Raw genomic sequence first — 18,900 nt, 5'->3', positions numbered from 1 at the left:
TTTTCTAACATTCCTTCAAAATAAAACGTCAACTTTTCATCTTCATTGTCTCTTTCTGTCTTTTCAGTTTCCCTCTAACGGCAGTAATCAGATCCACATCCCGGCTCTCAGCGTCGACGGCCTCTCCACCCCCGTGGTCCTCTCCCCGGGGCCCCAGAAGCCCTGAGCTCCCCGCCCGCCTGAAGCAACTCTTCACAGGGCACAACCTCGCCCAACGATCTCCTCAACTGCTGGAGGGTCGGAGGAAAAGCCGGATCTGCACTGACTCTGAAATGCATCACTAAAAACCCGACACCATGAGATGTTTAAGCTGCATCGGCTGACTCTTACTGGTAGGTGTGATGGTTTATGTCGGCCTTTCACTGGTGGACGCGTTCACAGCCGAGGAACAGTCAGACCCTCCGCTGATTCTTACACTTTCTAACAGGTGGGAATCTGCGCTTTGTGCTCGTTCCACCTTCCTGTTTCTTTCATAGCTTTGTACTCAAACACTATGACAGCGGGGTTTCGAGAGAACCAGATGCTTCTCTCGACTTGAACTCATCACAAGAAGCCGACACGAGGACATAAACGGCATCTAAAGGCCACGAGAAGGCGGAGGGATGTTTTTCTCTTTTTCTACTGGTGTTTTTTAACCTGCCGTTGGACTTCTTTCTATAATATTGTGAGGTCTTTACCTTACGATGTAAAAGTGCTCTGACGTGACTGTTGTGAAATAAAACAGCTTAACCTTGAAGATGGCTTTTATAGCCGGTCTGCTTACTGAAAACTGACAGCAAACAAATGTCTGTTTTCAAACGGTTTCTTCAGTGTGTGACGGAGGGGAAACCGGAGAAAAGCTGGAGTTGTCTCTTATTTGAGTTTTTACTAAACAGCAGATTTGACTTGACGTTTTCTGGGAGTAACTGATCGCAGACTGGAAGGAGGGTCTCACGAACGTTCACATGGATGTGTGTAAAAGGATCTGCAGTTCCTCATAATCTCACATTTTTTCTGATGGGATCTTTTTTTTTAAACTCGAGGTTATTTATTTCTGTCTTGTTTTCAATGCACCTTTCTCTGCAGATTCCTTAAAGGTTCTTGACTGTTTTTAAAACAGTCTCATCTTTTTTTTCCCACATTTTTTAAGCTACCAGGTGACCCTCTCCCAGTTGGAATTTAATTTCAGCACCAACACTGACATTTTATAAACTCACCTTCTGCTGGATTTCTTCAGAAATGACTTTCAGAGCCATTTAAGGGTTGTTGCTTTGCTCTTACTGGCCGATTTTAAAGGTCACGCCTTTCTCCGGTTCTGCATGGCCTGTTTTTTTTTTTTTTTTTGGTTCTTTGTTTTTTGTTTTGTTTTTAGTGGACTCCTCAGCAGCATTTCGAACTGACCAATCACAAAGGATGAAGATGACGGTGGACCTGAGGTTTTTCAAAGCCAAGTTCTTTCTCTATAAATGTGTCTAAATGTGACAGATTGTATATTTTCTCACAGAGTTTAATGTCCAAACTGAACTGAAGTGTCTGTCAGACTTGATTTAAAGGTTTTACTGAGGACAGAGTCACATTCCTTTGGTTTTAAAACAGTGATAGATGAGTTTGCGTTACTTATTAACAACTGCTTATTGTTTGAATCTCAGCAGTCATTCCAGAGATTTTATTTGAGCAACTTTGAAAAATAAATGTTTTGTTCCCAAAAGCCTTGGAACAAATCTGCAGTGATGTTGCCACAAGTTGAAAGAGTCACATTTATTCTCCTTTCATTGAGATTGCAGGACATCTTTTAATATATTGAAAGCTTTTTCTGTGCAAAAAACAACAACAAAGGACCCAGCTTAATGACACTCTGTCATACCGGTGCTTATGATTGAAACATTTCAAATAATTTGATCAATTTGTGTTTAATAAAGCACCAAAAAACATGAAAAAAATAAATTCTCCAACATCCTGGAGTCCAAGTTTACGTCCTCATTTTGTACAAACATCAGCACAACATTTCAAAATTAAAAAGGCATTAGAAAAGCATCAGATGGTCTCTAGTGTGAACCTTGGAACAAGATGACTAAGAAAATGTTTTTTTTCATTTATGGCTTAAACGTATTTAATTGGATCTCGGAAGACGTCCTTGATGGCAGGGGCGGATTTATCTGTTTATCTGTGTGTGAAAAAATATTTTAGTTCTCTGAAATTTAAATAAAAACTAAACTTTCAGATAAAATACAAATACACAGGAAGTGGCTCTAACTTTAGTCTTTGTCAGTTTGGTCAAATTTGCTCTCAGAGTTGAACTTAAACTCCTCAAGGTCATAAATAATCTGACCATCAAATCTCAACGACCTCGTAGTACCGTGTAATCCCACCACAACACCTCACTCGCAGACTGCTGGCTTACTTCTGTTTACTGAGTTTCTAAAAGTTAGAACGAGAGGCAGAGCCTTCGGTGTTCAGGCTAATCTCGACTTTTAGACTCTGGTAGCTTTGCTGCTGTAGGCTCAGGCTGCTGGAGGACTTCCCATGATGCACTGAGAGTTACTTCTCCACTCCCATCTTTTCACTCCCTGCTGCAGATTGCAACGTTTTCTTTCTTGTTTCTCGGGTGTTGTATACGTCTGCCCCTCCCTGCCTGGTGCTTCTGGAGATCTCTCCTCTTTCTTTCTCATCACTGTTGCCAAGTGTTGCTCACAGGGGATCAGCTGATTGTTGGGGTTTTCTCTTCAACCCCGTAGACTCTTTTTGATTTAATGCCAATTAAATAAAATAAAATAAATTTGAATGAAAAAGGAAGAAATGAAACCTTTAAAAACTAACACTAAACACTTTCATTGATTAAAAACTAAACTCAAACAAACTAAAATTGAGCTGAAACCTGATTGACCAAAAAACAGAACTGTGTTAAATGTTGTCCCGTCAGTTCTTACAGTTGGATTTGAGATTATTTAAAGATGAACATCCTCTAATCTTCAGGGCACCACAGTGATTTTTATCCACTTAAGAACTTTAAAAGATCAAAACTCTGTGGAACAAAGTATCAGATAATCCCAGTTTTAAACATTTTTTAAATCCTTGCTGGTAAAGTTTGATAATTTTAGGTTGTGAGACATGCGTTTGTATGTTTTGTTCTCTCAGCGTCGGCTATGAAGCATATGAGTTTACTGTACATGATTTACAAACAGCTAGGAGGCTTCATGCATTAGAACAATGATTAGTTGGATTTTGTGCAGTTTTTAGTTTCGTTTACAGACCTTTTCCACTAATACCTGCTCGGCTCGGTTTCCAGGGTTTTCCATTAGGTGGTAGTACCTGGTACCTGCTCCATTGGGGTCCTGAATGGTCCTAAAATGTGACTGCATGCCAACAGACAGCATGCTGCAGGTGGGCCAGTCAGTGGCATCACTCGATGTGTCATGAAAGCAAGTCCTTCACGAAATTCCAAACTGACAAATCCGGCAGTGAGGGAAAGTGGCTCCACACAAACCAACACCCTGGTCCGGTGATGAGGTGCAGAGACTTGGCATCGGTTTGGCAGCAGGTATACCAACGCTTCGATATTCTCCACTGTTGTGTTGTGGCGCATACGAATGACATCACAGGAATTTTGGCCGTGTTGCTACAACGACCCCAAAAACACTGATGCGGTTCTATTATAATGGAAAATGACTGAAACAGAGTCGAGCCGAGCAGGTCAGACTGGATACTTGGTTCTCTCAGATGACCTGGAGTTTTGCTTGATTTACACGAACATGTGATTTTTTTTAAGCATGTTTGACGTGAACTTGTGGCGACATCAAAAACCTGCAGAGACCAAAAAAAAGATATTTTGTTTGTTTGTTTTCCTCAAAAATTGTAGACAGACACTGACTCATGTTCCTCAAAAAAAAAAAAAAAAAAAAAAAAAAAAAAAAACAGACTGTTGATGTTGTTGTTGTACATGTTATTTCTAATGCTAGCTGTGGTTGCCATGGTAACCTGACCCGACTGTTGCCGCCCTGCAGGTTGCTGTTGTCATTGCTGTTGTTATCGTAGTTGCTGCTGGAGCTGTTAATGTGTTTCTATGCTTCTGTGTGTGACGCCGAGGCTGCAGACACACACACACACACACACACACATACACACAATGCAGTCTTTGTGAGGATTCATTGGAGGCGTTGGTCTGTCCAACTCAAGCTTTGCTCAGTTACTCGCTGTGATGTTGCTACTGCTGGCACATCTTGCGCTCTGGCTCGTTGCACACTTACACGTCTTTATCACATAAATAAGATCATCTGCCACGTTTGCATCAAGGGTGAGGAGGAAGCTCGAGCATAGATACCCAGAAGGTGCAGAACATGCTCCAAGAAAACAAAGGTTAAAGAAAACTTGTGTTCATATTTGAATTACACCTTTCTCCAAATTCATAACATTGCGTTTCAGTATTTCAGTGACATTTCTGTTAGGATTACAGTTTAGGGTGCACTGCTGTGCTGTGCCGACCACGCCACAAATTACTGCAGCATCACTGCTGTGCTTTTTACCAGCAACATGGTGTCATTACCGAATCTGTAACTACCTGTTTCTACTTGAAAAGTATGATGGGGGAAAGAAAAATACTGCACTAACAGTCATCCATGCACAGTCATCCATATTTCTGTACAATACTACGCTTTGGGTCGCAGACCTGACTGGTTCAGAAAAAGGTAAGAAAGCGGAAGTGGCTTTGCTCCAACAGTGTTTAAAGTTCAACAGACAAGTTGGAAATATTTAGGCAGGTGTCGAAGCGCAGCAGGAACTGCACTTTTCTGCACTTCCACTAATGGCCAAAGTGAGTCAGTCGCTATTGACTCTCATGTTCAAATGTCCAACTTCTTTGCATCCTACACAATATTATTGTGAAAAATGTAATTTGTTTTGATTTGACAGATGTTCCCCTCTGCTAATTCAAGTCGTAGAACTGGACCTGTCTTGTGTGTGCTGTTCCGTGGCACTTTTTGGAATATTTTTAATAGAAAAATGTGTCTTTGTTTACAGTCAAATGTAATGGCAGCAAGTATCAAGTAATCTAAGCTTTAAGGTTCAAGGTTGGTTGAGCTGAGAGCAGTGCAGCGTCTGCAGCGAGGTTCAGGCTGAGGACAGGGGGCGCTCTGGATTTGGACAGATGCTTCATAGATGAGAGGAAAAGCCCGACTACCCAACCTTTCAAAGGTGGGTCCTCACAAGGTTGACCCTCTATTTGATTCCCACAAAGATAGCTGTGCAAACACACACACACACACACACACACACACACACACACACACACACACACACACACACACACAGCTGGAGCGTCAGGGACTGAGTGAAGCTCGTATTCAGTGTTTCCACCTTCACTGAGGTTATTCTGCAACTCGTTAAATACCTGAAACATCCTGAAAAAGCAAAATCTTTCAAACCGTTTACCACTTAATTTTCTTTTACAATGTGAAGTTTAAAAAGGAACAAAAATCTGATTCAAGATAGGTTCTAATTTTCTCTACCTGATCCAAGCTGGAACCATCCATCATCAGCTCCTCTGAATTCAGCCTCAGATCGGTCCCTGACAGCGGGATTTCCCAGCCTTTGCGGCGACGTAAACGCAGCACCAAGCCATCGTGTTCGACTGTTCTCTCTTTACAGCATGACTCTATTTTTCTATCAGAGATGACGTGTTTATATTGCGTATAAGATTTAAAGAGCGACGAAGCCTTAAAGATTTCAGCTGCAGCAGAAGAAAGATGCATCCTCATTTAAAAAAAAAAAAAAAAGATACTCCCTGTTGTGTATCTTTTAGAGCATGACGATGAAAAATAAGCCATTTATCGAGAAAAGCTGAACTTTGTGTATCGAGTTTTGGACGCAGGGTTTGAGTCCGACATGTTTAACTTCAAGCTAACCTTTCTCTCACCAGCAGAACATGACGAATGTCTTTATATCGATTAGAAACTGCTTTGCATTCTGGGTAATGTTGTTTTTGAAACTCATCACCGTCTGAGTGAACTTGACGAAGGGTCTGCTTTGCAAACGCTGCCTGTATGCAGATGAAAGATGCTTGCAAAGTGACATTTGAGGAAATACTTCACCTGCAGGCCTTTAAGTCTTAAAACGATATTTTCAGACGTCTTTAATTCACAGAAGTCTTAAACTGTCTCTCTCAAATGTGAATCACTGAAAGTGAAGCCACGTTATGGAAGAGGCAAAGCAAACCCCTGCCTCCAGTTACATAAGGCATCTTTTCACTGTAGGGGCAAAGTGTTGTAAAGGTATCTGCCTTAACAAAGTTCTTGGGCGCTTTCTCCGAGTCAGAATTGAAGCCGCTCAACGGTACCTACAGAAAGGGTTTCTGCATAGTTAGTTCCTGAGATCTGAACATATGAAAGTTGAAAGCTAAAAAAAAAAACTGGTTCCTGCAGTGATAGGCGGTCTGTGGACATGTACTCAGTATTTGGTGATGAGTTTCACTTCATAAACATCATCAGTTATATTTTCTGCTCTGGTTTCGTGACACTTATAAAGGAAGGCGTTCCTTAAATCCAGTGAGGAAAATCTGTTGTTCCTGAGCTTTCTGTCTGTTCACTTGAGGCCTGGAGTTTTCTCAGTGATTTTCATCTCATAAACCAAAAGTTGTTTGGGTTTTTCACAGATGTGACCAAATGAATCCTGATGTAATATTTGACCTCCAAAGCCTGGACAGACTTTGCTGCCGGTCGTTCTGCAGCTGAGCGTACCGTCCAGCTGCACTTCAGAAACTGTTCGTGTGCATACCAGCTCAGTGCAACTTAATGAATCTTTGTCTTAATGTAACACTGTTTAGAATTGTAGTAACTTTGATATGGTAATACATCTAATATAGGACTTGTTCAATGACGAAACGTAACATGCAAAATGAATAAATATTCACACCTCTTTTAAGAGAGACATTTCTTTTTATAACTAATATTTACAATCTGCTTCCTGTTATCATATGTATGTATCTGCTTTACTTTTTAATAGTTTAAATATGAAATAGGTCATTCATGGTGGGAAGTACGAGCAGCTGCTTGTTATAATGACAAAGATGGAATAAAACTTAAAACAAAGGTGTAAAACGAGAAATTAAATGATGGCGGTTCTTGTTTTCACCGAGCTCCGTTACAGGAAAGAGTTGCCTCCTTATGTCAAAGGTTTGTTGAAAATAAATTGGGAAAATAACTAGAATTTAAGCTTAAACTCTTTCTTGCCAGGAAAGTTTATCATTATGCAAAAATTTAAATTTTTAAATGCTGTCATTCATATATATATATATATTTTTTTTAATTTGCATTTTTTTTTTTTTTGTTAGATGTTAATGGATCTAACTAAATGTAGTTTAAAAATTATATACTTATTTGTGCCCACCCAGAGTATTGTATTGTAATAATAAAAGTTTTAACAGCAAAATGTAACATGAAAAATGAAAGAAGGGACGTTACATTAGTCTTTTTCTTGACATTTGGTTAACATTTGCATGTTTGGAAATCGTCTGTCGAGCGGTTTCATCCTTTGGTTATTGAGCCTTAATTGTACAGTTTAAATTGCTAGTTTTGAGGGCAAAACTAGCAATTTAAACTTGGGGGAGAGAGCACTGACCCATGATCCTTTGCAGCAGGATGACAGACAGAGAGCTCCGGAAGCCGATGGCTGACGCGCCTCCTAATTGTAAAGAGGTTTTCTGTCCACAGTTTGTGTGGAAATCTTCACTGTATATAGATGCGAAATATAATCTGAACATATGAATATGCTATATATTCTGTACCATGTGACAGGCCTAACCAATGGGCTGGGGGTTGTTAATGACGTGTTGTTCCTGTGGTCTGTCGTTGCTGTCAGATCCTGCGTGGCCCCTCCCCTCCTCGGCTGTGATTGGCCATGGAGTTTATTGATGTAAAGGGGCGGGGCTGCTTTTATTTTTCTGAGATAGAGTTCTACATGTTTAACATGTTATTTACTGGAACCATTTAAAAGAAAAGCTATTTTTTATGGACATGATTTTAGTTTTTGTTGGTGTACCATGTTATGCTGATGATTCCTCTTGTTTTCTACAAACACACATGCACACACACTGGGAGGACGGTAATAAAACTATTTTGTCCTGTACAGTTTTTTCTGTCTCATTTATGACTTTTGAATGCTAAGCATGCCTGGCTACAGGAAACCTTTTAGCTCAAACTTCTAGCATACATGTTGAGTGCTTGTGATGAGTTACCCTTAGTTAAAAAACAATAAACTTCAGATTTAGAAATGTAAGAATTCTGAGATCGCGGATACAAGCGGCAGAAATGAGCTTCCTCCGAAGGGTGGCTGGCCTCTCCCTTAGAGATAGGGTGAGAAGTTCGGCCATCCGGGAGGGGCTCAGAGTAGAGCCGCTGCTCCTCCACATCGAAAGGAGCCAGTTGAGGTGGTTCAGGCATCTGACAAGGATGCCTCCTGGGCGCCTCCTGGGTGAGGTGTTCCGGGCATGTCCCACCGGGAGGAGGCCCCGGGGCAGACCCAGGACACGCTGGAGAGATTATATCTCTCGGCTGGCCTGGGAACGCCTTGGTGTTCCCCCGGATAAGCTGGAGGAGGTGGCTGGGGAGAGGGAGGTCTGGGCTTCCCTGCTTAGGCTGCTGCCCCCGCGACCCGGCCTCGGATAAAGCGGATGAAGATGGATGGATGGATGGATGGATGGAATTCTGAGAGGAAACGCTCGCTGAGAGAAAGTCATCTGTGATTTCAGATGATTCAGAGAGAATATGCTGACTCATCAGTGATCACTCAGATGCCTGATCGATGAAGCAGCCTGCTGGCACATCAGTGCGATGACTGCGCACACAGAGCACAAAATCAATATGATTTCTCCATTAGCTCAAAGTAAAGCACTGACTGAAAAATCATTTAAAAACACCAGAGAGTGTTAGATCTGATTTTATTTCATGTATAATGTTCTTTATGTTTAATTAGATCTATTTTGTAATTGTACTGTACAAAAGTGTAGATGGAACTTCCCGACCAGGGGGCAGAATTTTACCACAAAATTGTGGGTTCCAATTTCTCAACACGAAAGGCTCTCTTTATTTTGTTTTAGCACATACAGCTTTGTTGTTGATGGGGGTTTTTAGGAGAACTAGGAATTTGCTGATTGTTGCATTGTAAGTGTGGTTAACTGCTGGCATAGTTCACAGAAAGGTGCCTTACTACCACTGAAGTCTCCATCCTGTCACTCAAAAACATGAAGAAAGAAGCTTTTACCTAATTCATTTTTAATGGTTTGAGCTACAGCTCCACCAAGGCTCTTTTTAGTCTGGACTATCCTAAAAACACCCCTAATGAAATAGGAGGGCCAGGGGTTCTCAGTATATTTACTCACTACACCCTCTGGTTACAAACTGGTATTGCATGCTGTAAGGAGTTTTCCTGTAATGCAACTCAGATTGGAATAAATGACACTCAGACAGGTTTTACAAATTAACGTGCACGGGAGAGAACCGGACAGGTGCCGTTCCTTCGCTTGACCTCAGTTGCTCTCGTCTGCTCTCCCGTAACACTGCTCTTTTATTGTGGTTACATGAATATGCATAGGTTCATTAACATATGACGTATACCTTGTGTGTGTGTGTGTGGTCGAGATATGACCCCGTGAAGACTCCCCAAAGCTGGTGCCAGGAGTCTAGCGGTCCATCTAAACAAAAGGCACTTAGACTAAAACAGATATAGATACGTTTATCCTACCATAAAACAATAAGACAAGGTACGACCTCTCCCATGCTCCCAGGATGTGGGTGTGAAAGTCAGAGAGCTCTGGAATGCACACAAAGCTTGCACAACGTAACTTCTCTAGTAAAAAAGAGCAAACACATCCAGAAAACCTTAAATGAAATGTACTTCTAAACATAAACATAATAAAATCTTTCAACATTCCCTCCTGTTGTTTGATCTTTTCTCCTATATATATATATATATATATATATATACATAGCAACTCACTAACACTGTATCAGTCTATGGCCACTTGTAAAACATTTTTAGCCAGGACATCATTAATTAGTGGGTTTTGTGAATATGTTATATCCAAATGTCTATCTCATTATCATCTTCTTCATTCTGTGGTAGGGTGATGTAAGCATTAATTGAAGCAGTTACCATTTTGACACCATGTTCTTCAAACAAGGTATGACGCATGAAGTAGAAAGACACAATAACAATAGTAGAACACCAACTAAAACAAGTCCTTTAAACAGCAGGGATTTCCAAAAGCTGCTTAACAACCACGTGAGCCAGTCTTCTGTGTTTGTAACATAGTCTTGTTGTTGTGCATCCCTGAGTTGTCTAAGTATTTTCAAAGCATCAGTCATGTTGGATGAGTGTACATTATCTGGAATGTACGTGCAGCATGTGTTGTTAAAGAGTATACAGAGTCCTCCTTTTTCAGCCAGAATCATGTCCAGTGCGACTCGGTGTTGCATCACAGTTATGCATGAGGGCATCAATCTCTTCATTTTGTTGATTGTTGATTTTGCACGAGGCATTCAGGAACAGTCCAAAGCGGTAGTCCAAAGTTTCAATTCTTAACATGTTCTTTCCGGTGCCCACCCATGGAAAAAGTGAGTGGAGGACCTTTTGTCCGGTGGTCCAAAGCTTAAATTCCTCTGGCACATCACTGCCATAGATGGGGTCATGTAGTTGCACTGCGGAGACGTCTCGTCGTCGTCTTGTAGTCTGAGAGCTATTTACAGCTGACATCCTGAAGGTGTGGTCTGAAATGAAGATTGGGGCACAGGTGCCCGTCCATCCGGGTGGCAGTATGAAGTAGGCACGTTGTCCACACAGCCAGGCCATTCCTTGCACCCAATAGGTGCCGTTGCTGGGCGTAGACATGTTTACAGGTGCGCCCTCTCCGCTGGCAGCGGTTTGGTTACAGTTGGTGGTGTTGCCTAGGGGTCTGTTACCGTTGTCTTGTCGGTAACACATGGAGTGGTTCTTCCCTGGGGTTTGGTCCAAGAACACTGGGAAGTGAATGGATGTGTTCCGGTTTGTCACGTTGAAGTTGATCCAGAAGAGTTGGTCACACGTTCCGTTGTCAAGTCCAGCATTTTCAACGATGATTACCTCGTATTGGGGTGGTCTCTGGAAAATACTAAAGAGGTTAAGCGAATAGATGATAGAGCTTGTCTCATTAATGATGATTTTCTTATGTTGATAGCCAATGCCCGCGAAACTGGCAGCGCACTTGGCTTGTGTTTTATTCATATAGTCTCCATAAAAGGTGGGATGTGTCGAGGTGCATGGCATGTGGGAGCAGACGTAGCATGCAGTGTTATTAGGCTCTCCCTTAGTTCTGTCATGTACGTAGCGATACCATGCGTTATTCATCCATGGGTGAATGTGGTCTTGTGTCATGTCACGAAGGTGTGAGTTGTCATGTGTCCATCTTGTCTGCAGGTGGTGTTGTTCATCTTCTTTCCTTCAGGTGAGTGTCAATAAACTCACCAGGAGTGCAATACTAGCCACTAGGAGGACGAGCGTCTTCATGATGACCAGACACACCTGTGACCTCTGATGAGTAGACTACCGGCGAGAAGCAGAGGGCGGGGTGTACCCGATCAGCCCTCCCTCCACCAATAGATCACCAGGAGTTAGGGGTGTCGGCGTCTAGACGTCTAGGTTGTCACTCACTTTTTTACAGTGGCTTTGATGAATCCAGGACGGTCTTTCTGCTATTTTGCAGGCTGTTGGTGTGGTCAGGAGTACTTGGTAGGGTCCTTCCCAACGGGGTGAGCTCCCATTTTTCCTCTGGAGCACCCTTATCAGGATCCAATCACCTGCCTTCAACCTGCAAGATACTGGAGAAGAGTCACACAGCAGTTTGTTGTTCAACACAGTTTCTGTATTTTCTAGCAACTTTGCCATCCACTCTGCTAGAGTAGTCTCTCTAGCTGATTTGTTTACTGGTTCACTCAGTATTAGTAGTGGGAAAAGGTCTTCCATGAATTATTTCAAATGGCGTCAATTTTTGTGAGCCTGCCTTGTGTTAATCTCATCCACATTTTCACTAGACCTTTACATTCAGCCCATAGTCTCCCTGCTTCTTCCATGCATTTTCTCAGTCTCTGTTTTATCGTGCCGTTAGTTCTTTCCACTAGTCCAGCACTTTGAGGATGGTAAGCACAGTGGTGTTTGATACTGAATCCTAGTGCTTCAGAGACCTTGCTGATTACTTCATTAACAAAATGTGTCCCATTGTCTGATCTTATCAGAGTGGGGATGCCGTATGTTGGAATGAAATGGTTGCATAGGCATTTAACTACAGAAATTGCATCTGCCTTTTTCACAGGATAAATTTCTGGCCATTTTGAGAACACGTCTATAATCACTAGAGCGTATTTTTGAACCTTGGCTTCGTTTAGGTCAATAAAATCCATGTGAATGGTATGAAAAGGATGAGGTGGTGTGGGAAAGTTACCTCTTCTTGGTCTGAGGTTTCCCTGTGCATTATGTTTTTGGCAATCATGCATGTTCTGACAAATTCTTTTACTGAATTTTCGAAATTTTGAGTAAAGAAATGTTTAGAGATTATATCTACCATCTCCCTCCGGTTGACACATGAGTGGAACCGTGTGTCACTAATGCTGCTGTTTTGTGTAGGGATTTTGGTAGTATTGGATTACCATTACAGGTCATCAAATCATTTTTTAGCTGTGCACCACATTTTAACCTTTTGTTTTGTTCTGCAGTTGGTGCAGCTTTTTGTTCGTTTTTAAGCACATCAAGTGGTATTTGCATTGAGGATTCAGACATTAATGTGTCTATTGTTTGTTGTGCTGCTGCTTTTGCGGCTTGATCTGCGAAGTTATTACCTTTAGTAACCTCTGAGTTGTCCTTCTGGTGTGCAGCACATTTACATAATGCTAACTGTTTTGGCAATGTTATCACTTCCAACAGTGCCTTTAAAAGATTTCCCGTCACAGACATACCACAAGCACACATATTTCCTGTTTCTCCAGACTAACCAAACTCTTTGTTGAACTTTCCATATAGCGACAATAAGTGTCCAACATTTGAGAGTTGTCTCACACGTGTCAGGTAAGACAAATTGGCTTAGATTTAAAATTGAAGTCACTGCATGGGGCACTTTGATGATTAAAGTGTGTCCTAAAACAATGTCAGCTGACCTTTTACTGCCTCTGCTGCAGCTACACCGGCCTGCACACAACAGAGTCTAATTTGCAGAAGTAAAATGCAAGCAGACGTTGTTTTTCTCCAAATGCCTGTGTTAAAACAGCTTTCATGTAACCTGCACTTCCATCTACATGTAAGTAGAAAGGCTATTTCCAAGTTACTGAATGCTTCTTCTTTTTTTCCTCTGTAGATACAGCACTACATATTTTCTTAAGGCATTTTGGACAATTTCTATTTCGTTTTAAAATAATTCATATTTCTCATACATGTTACATATGTCAAACTTCTAAGTTGGGAAAAACTTTGCATTGCTTACAGCTCGTAGCTCACAGCTCTAAAACTAGGCATCAGTAAATCATGTGCCTAATCATTTCGTGTCACTGTGATCCACAAGTATGATCACAGATTTGTTTTTCAAACCAACAAAACAAACAAACAAAAGCCTTTAATATCATGCAGCTTCTGCTCTGAAAAACAAAAAAAAATTAATACAATATAAAAGTGTGTAACTTGCTCATTAGCTTGGTAGTTTAGGTTTGCTCTTCATCTTAACAAAATCTCATCTAGGATAACAGGTTTACAAGCAGGTCAAGTGTCTCTATGCACCTGATTAGATTTGGTATTTTCTTTATTTTCTTCATCTCATATATCATTGTACTGAGTTTGAGCAAACCTTAAGCTTGATTCAGACTACTTTTAACAATCTTCCACCTCACATCATAACTGACTGAGGTGCCTCTTCTTATTAATTCTTTCAACACATGCAAATACAGCCAAGCTCTAGTACTTCAGTCAATCGCATTTCAACACATTACAAAAATGTTTGGACCTCAAACAGCGACAGTTGTTTTTACACAACTTGTTGGCAGCTTTTAGTCTGTAGAGCTACAGGTTCACATGCATCTCTGTGGATGTGGGATACTTTTACTGCACTGCTTTAATGCTATGGATTTAATCTCTGCTAATGCTAACGCTAACTCGGGCCACCTCACTTGTCGCTAATGTGACACGCTCCCATTTCTCCATCAAGAGTCCCAGTGGAGGTTGGAGAGCCGGAGGCTGCAGGTCCCAACCTTAAACCAAGTCTTCACAGTTAGAGATAAAGGTTTATCAGGACTTCTTTTTGTCCCCACATGTCAGTGTGATAACAGACAAATGTCCCCATAGCATCAGTAATGCAAGTACACACACTTTTCTGATGGGAATAGTGAGTTTTAATCCAGACTAATCTGGATTTGAGAGGCTGCAGGATTGTTTTCACTCAGCGGGAGTTCACACAGAGTCTCACACACACACCAGACTCTGTGTGTGTGTGTGTGTGTGTGTGCGTGTGTGTGTGCGTGTGCGTGTGTTTGCCTCAACCAAATTTTCAAAGATAAGTCTTCCATTTTATTGTTTACATTGAACTTTGACCTGATTTGTCATAAAGCTCCTGCAGATAACAACATGAAGGCTGATGACAGTTTATGTGATGTCTCTGTGTGTATAGGTCTCCTTACACACACACTGATTCTCAGGGAACAAGCTGACACACATTTACAGATAAAACAGGTTGGAGGAAAAAAACTACTTTGCATTGTGGGAGAATTTGGGTTGAACTTGAACGAGGAGGGAATCAGATGTCAGTGCTTCCATCCAGCTGCAGCTCAGAGGTTTAATAAAACATGAATCCATGCTTTACTTTTTATTAAACCTCTGATCCTCTGAACACAAGTTCACCTCTGGTCAGGAAAAGAGCAGGTGGAGTAAATTCTCCTGTTGGGGTCCTTAAACCACACAGAAGAAAGGACGAGCCTCAGAGCTCTGTGGTTGGTCTTGTTGTTCCACGGGAGGCACTAATCATTTATTCCAGTATGAATCGATATTAATGGAGGCTCTGAGGAGATGTAGCTCAAAAATGTATTTTCATCATTGATAGAAGAGAACAATTGCAGTTAAAGCCCCGAGTCTCATAGACCTCACATTACCACCTTACGGCATTTTGATTTGAAGCATGAAGCATGATGGCATCAGCTTCAACCCCCAGCAGCTACTTCCTATACACACATGGTGGTTTAACTGTACGGCTGATGTATGGTTACTGTTTTCTTACATCTCTGAAAACGGAAACAAAAAGGTTTAAATAATATTTCAGCAGTTCGACCCCGGCTCGCCCATATTGGCTAAGAAGGTGAACACAGGACTGCTGGTGTTTCTTTTGAGGAAGTGCTTTTAACACTAAATATTTTCAATTGGTTTTTGTTTTGTTTTAATTTAAGTCATGCTTTCATTTTCATGTTCATCTTCAACAAAACGGGAATTTTTTAATGATGTTTTATCCACAAATTGAGAAAAGGTTATAATAGCAAACAGTGATGTGTTACTTTTTCTCCAAAACTCAAACCAGTCTCTCTGGGGTAATTGCATTGATAAACTCTTTTGCAAGAATATCAGATTACTCAATTAACTGGTCAAAATCTACAGTTCTTCCGATTAATTGCTCCTTCCATAATTCTTCTTCTACTCCACTGCAATCTAGAAATATAAAATATTTACGTATTAATGTTTCTCCCAAGCTTGCAGATCTAACTAATTAAACCATATCCCACTGTTAAAGAAAGTAGAAGGCGATTTGGCTAGATGGAAATGTCTACCCATATCACTCATGGGAAGGGTTGCCGCTATAAAAATGATGGGCTAGGAGGAGGAGTTGGCCGTCCGACTGGGGTCTGGTGTATGGGGCCTCACTGCTGCTGCGGAGTCGGGGCGGTCTGCTTCTCCCCACCGCAGGGAAAAGGGTTACACCACCTGAGTCTGGGTGCAGTTTCCCCCTCCAGGGGCAAGGGTACCTAGACTCGGGGCTTAGAGTACGCTTGGGGAGTGCGATTGTGTGTACAGTGTCTCTCTATGTCTGTCTCCACGTTGGGTGAGTGTTGAGTAATTGTATATGAGAGCATGAGGGTGGGAATAGATGTTTGTATCTGTGTGTGCCTGTTTGTCTGTGTCTATATGTCAGGTTGGGTATCAGACGCCACCTCTCTGGGGACATCTCAGGCCCTCCAAGGTTTGGAGGCCCATCTCCCCCCACCACTTCCCCTGCCGGTGGCGGACACCCTCAGACATCGGTGCGTTGGTGGTTCTGTGTGTCCGGGGGTGGGCGCCCAGGTACCCACCGGCTCACTCCTTGGCGGCTGCTTATTGGGGCCTGGAGCCTGGGGCTCGCTCGGGCCACTTTGGGGATGGGGTGCCCTCGACCTCTCGGCCCGGGGCTCGGTCACTCAGGCACAGCTGGCTGCCGGCGGAGCTCACGGGCACATCACTGCAACCCCCCCGGCTTCTGCTCCGCGGCTGCTGAGTGACCCCTCATCTGGGACTCTCCTCAGCTCTTTCTGGGATAGTGGCGCGGCTGCCCCTCTGTTGGTCTTCCTTGGTCTCTTGTGTTCTGGGGGCCTCTGGATGTCTGGAGTTTTGATCTCCTCCATACCTGCTTCGCGCCCTGGAGGTCGGGGCAGTGGCCCCCCACACCCTCTAGCAGATCATTACATGAAGGAACCTTTTAAAAACAAGCGCGTTCATGCTCACAGGTGCACACACGGGTGATCACACACAAACTACACCCTTTTTGGCTCCTACCTCAAAGCACACTGTGCGCTGTCGATCTCACGTGCTGCACAATAATGTTTAATATTTAGTATTTACTGTCATATTCCCATATCTCATTGTGATCTTGTTTATTACTCTCGTTTTCTTCTGCTTGCTTTCTTCTTTCTTTCTCAACAGGTGATCCAGGTGATCGATATATGTATTTTTTTGTCTGCTTATTCTGTTGGTTTTTGTTTTTGCCCTTTTTCCCGTCCCTCTTCTCAGGTTTTTTTTCTTTCCTCTTTCTTTCTCCACGTTCTCTCCTCCAGTCAAGTCTGTCCCGTATTCAGCAAGTGAAAATAAAATAAACAATAAAAAGTTGAATCAAATGGACCATTACGGCAAGGCTGGGATGGTCCATTTGGTAAAGTAAATCCGTTGGGCATCTTTCTTCGCCTTTAGACAATAATTCTGATGGCAAAAGAACCAAACGGGACAGGTTAAAAAAAAAAAAAAAAAAAAAAAAAAAATGATGGTCTTACCAAAAATAAATTATTTATTCTCAGTGATCCCAACTAAACCGCCCCAAGATTGGTTCAGATCTCTAGATTCATATATGTCCAAATTCCTTTGGAAAGATAAGCCCCCACGTATAAGCTTAAAAACATTACAAAAGACCAAGGATAAAGGAGGATTAGAACTACCTAACTTTCAGCACTACTTCTTAGCCAACAGGCTTCAGTTTATCTCAGGATGGCTAAAACATACCTTCTTAGACAAACCTTGGCTAGAAGTAGAACAAGCACTTTGCAATAATCTAGAGATTTCAGATCTACCATTTATCAGCTCAAACATCCAACGACAATTTTAAATACACGTAGACATTGAGGGCTATCAGGAGGGGCTAGGCGCTTACCTGCTGCTCTCTGGCAGGTAGCTCCATGCCCTCCTGGGTTTTAAATGCACCTTAGAACACACATGCATCAACACTACATATGAGCGGGCGGAGGGAGGTTTGGAGTCTTCACACACCCCGTTCTCTTGTGCTCCGGGGTCTCTGGATGTCTGGAGCCTGGATCTCCTCCATACCTGCTTCATGCCCTGGAGGACGGGGCCGTGGCTCCCCACACCCTCTAGCAGATCATTACATGAAGGAACCTTTTAAATACAAGCGCACTCATGCTCACAGGTGTACAAACGGGTGCTCACAGACACAAACTACACCCTTTTTGGCTCCTACCTCAAAGCACACTGTGTGCTGTCGATCCAACGTGCGGCACAATAATATTCAATATTTAGTATTTACTGTTATATTCACATAGATTATCGCGATGATGTTGTTTATTATATTGCTCTGTTTTTTTGCTTGTTTTCTCTTTTTTCTTTCTGAACAGGTGATCCAGGTGATTGATATAAGTATTTTTTGTCTGTTTGTGTTGTTTTTTTGTTTGCCCTTTATCACCGTTCCTCTTCCCCGCTGACTTTCTTTCCCTACCTGTCTTTCTTTCTCCCTTTTCTTTCCCTCAGTCATGTCTGTCCCGTGTGTAGCAGGTGAAAATAAAATAAACAATAAAAGCAAAGGTGAATCAAATAGACCAATACGGCAAGACCGGGATGGTCCATTTGGTAAAGTAAATCCGTTGGGCATCTTTCTTTGCCTTTAGACAATTCTGATGGCAAAAGAACCAAACGGGACAGGCGGAAAAAAAAAAAAAAAATATATATTTATTTTTTACTGCTCTAATCTCTGACAGCTCCTGACTGATATTAAATTAGCAGATATTTGTGTGGAGTTTGGTTCATATCTGTGATGAGAATGACGATCAGTGTTCTTTTATTCTTCAGCATCTTGTTTCTTTTTTCCTTTTCACCACCGTTTAAACGTCTTCACCATCTCCCTCCTCTCTGTCCTGTCATTTTTAAAGTGAGCCATCGTCACCTTGATGTCCTCATCCTCGCCTTCGCTCCATGTACAGTAACGCTGACTCACCCTGAGGATTTACTGGATCAATATGAGATCACTCATGATGTCAGCAGGTGTCTCGCATTACTTTGGTTACCTCTCAGTGTGGAGTGCTGGACGTCCGCAGAGATCAGAGAACCTCACTGGGACTCGCAGTGGAAATTAAATAAAAATGCAGTAACTAAAAGATAACTGTGGATGCCTCTGCGTGTTTATATTTT

At 42.1% G+C, this 18,900-nt stretch overlaps 1 protein-coding gene across 2 annotated transcripts in view; it reads left to right on the top strand.

Moving 5' to 3' along the window:
• Positions 1 to 8,094, top strand: part of elk1 (ETS transcription factor ELK1) — a 32,794-nt gene extending 24,700 nt beyond the window's left edge. For both annotated transcript variants that reach the window (XM_039604258.1, XM_031759183.2), the window contains exon 11: positions 68 to 8,094. In XM_039604258.1, the coding sequence (XP_039460192.1) occupies positions 68 to 166 (99 nt within the window). In that variant the 3' untranslated portion in view covers positions 167 to 8,094. The remainder of the gene's footprint in view (positions 1 to 67) is intronic.
• Positions 8,095 to 18,900: the final 10,806 nt, after the last annotated feature.

The sequence above is a fragment of the Oreochromis aureus genome, linkage group 20, assembly GCF_013358895.1.
Source record: "Oreochromis aureus strain Israel breed Guangdong linkage group 20, ZZ_aureus, whole genome shotgun sequence".
NCBI lineage: Eukaryota > Metazoa > Chordata > Actinopteri > Cichliformes > Cichlidae > Oreochromis > Oreochromis aureus.
This window is presented reverse-complemented; position numbering and strand designations above follow the sequence as displayed.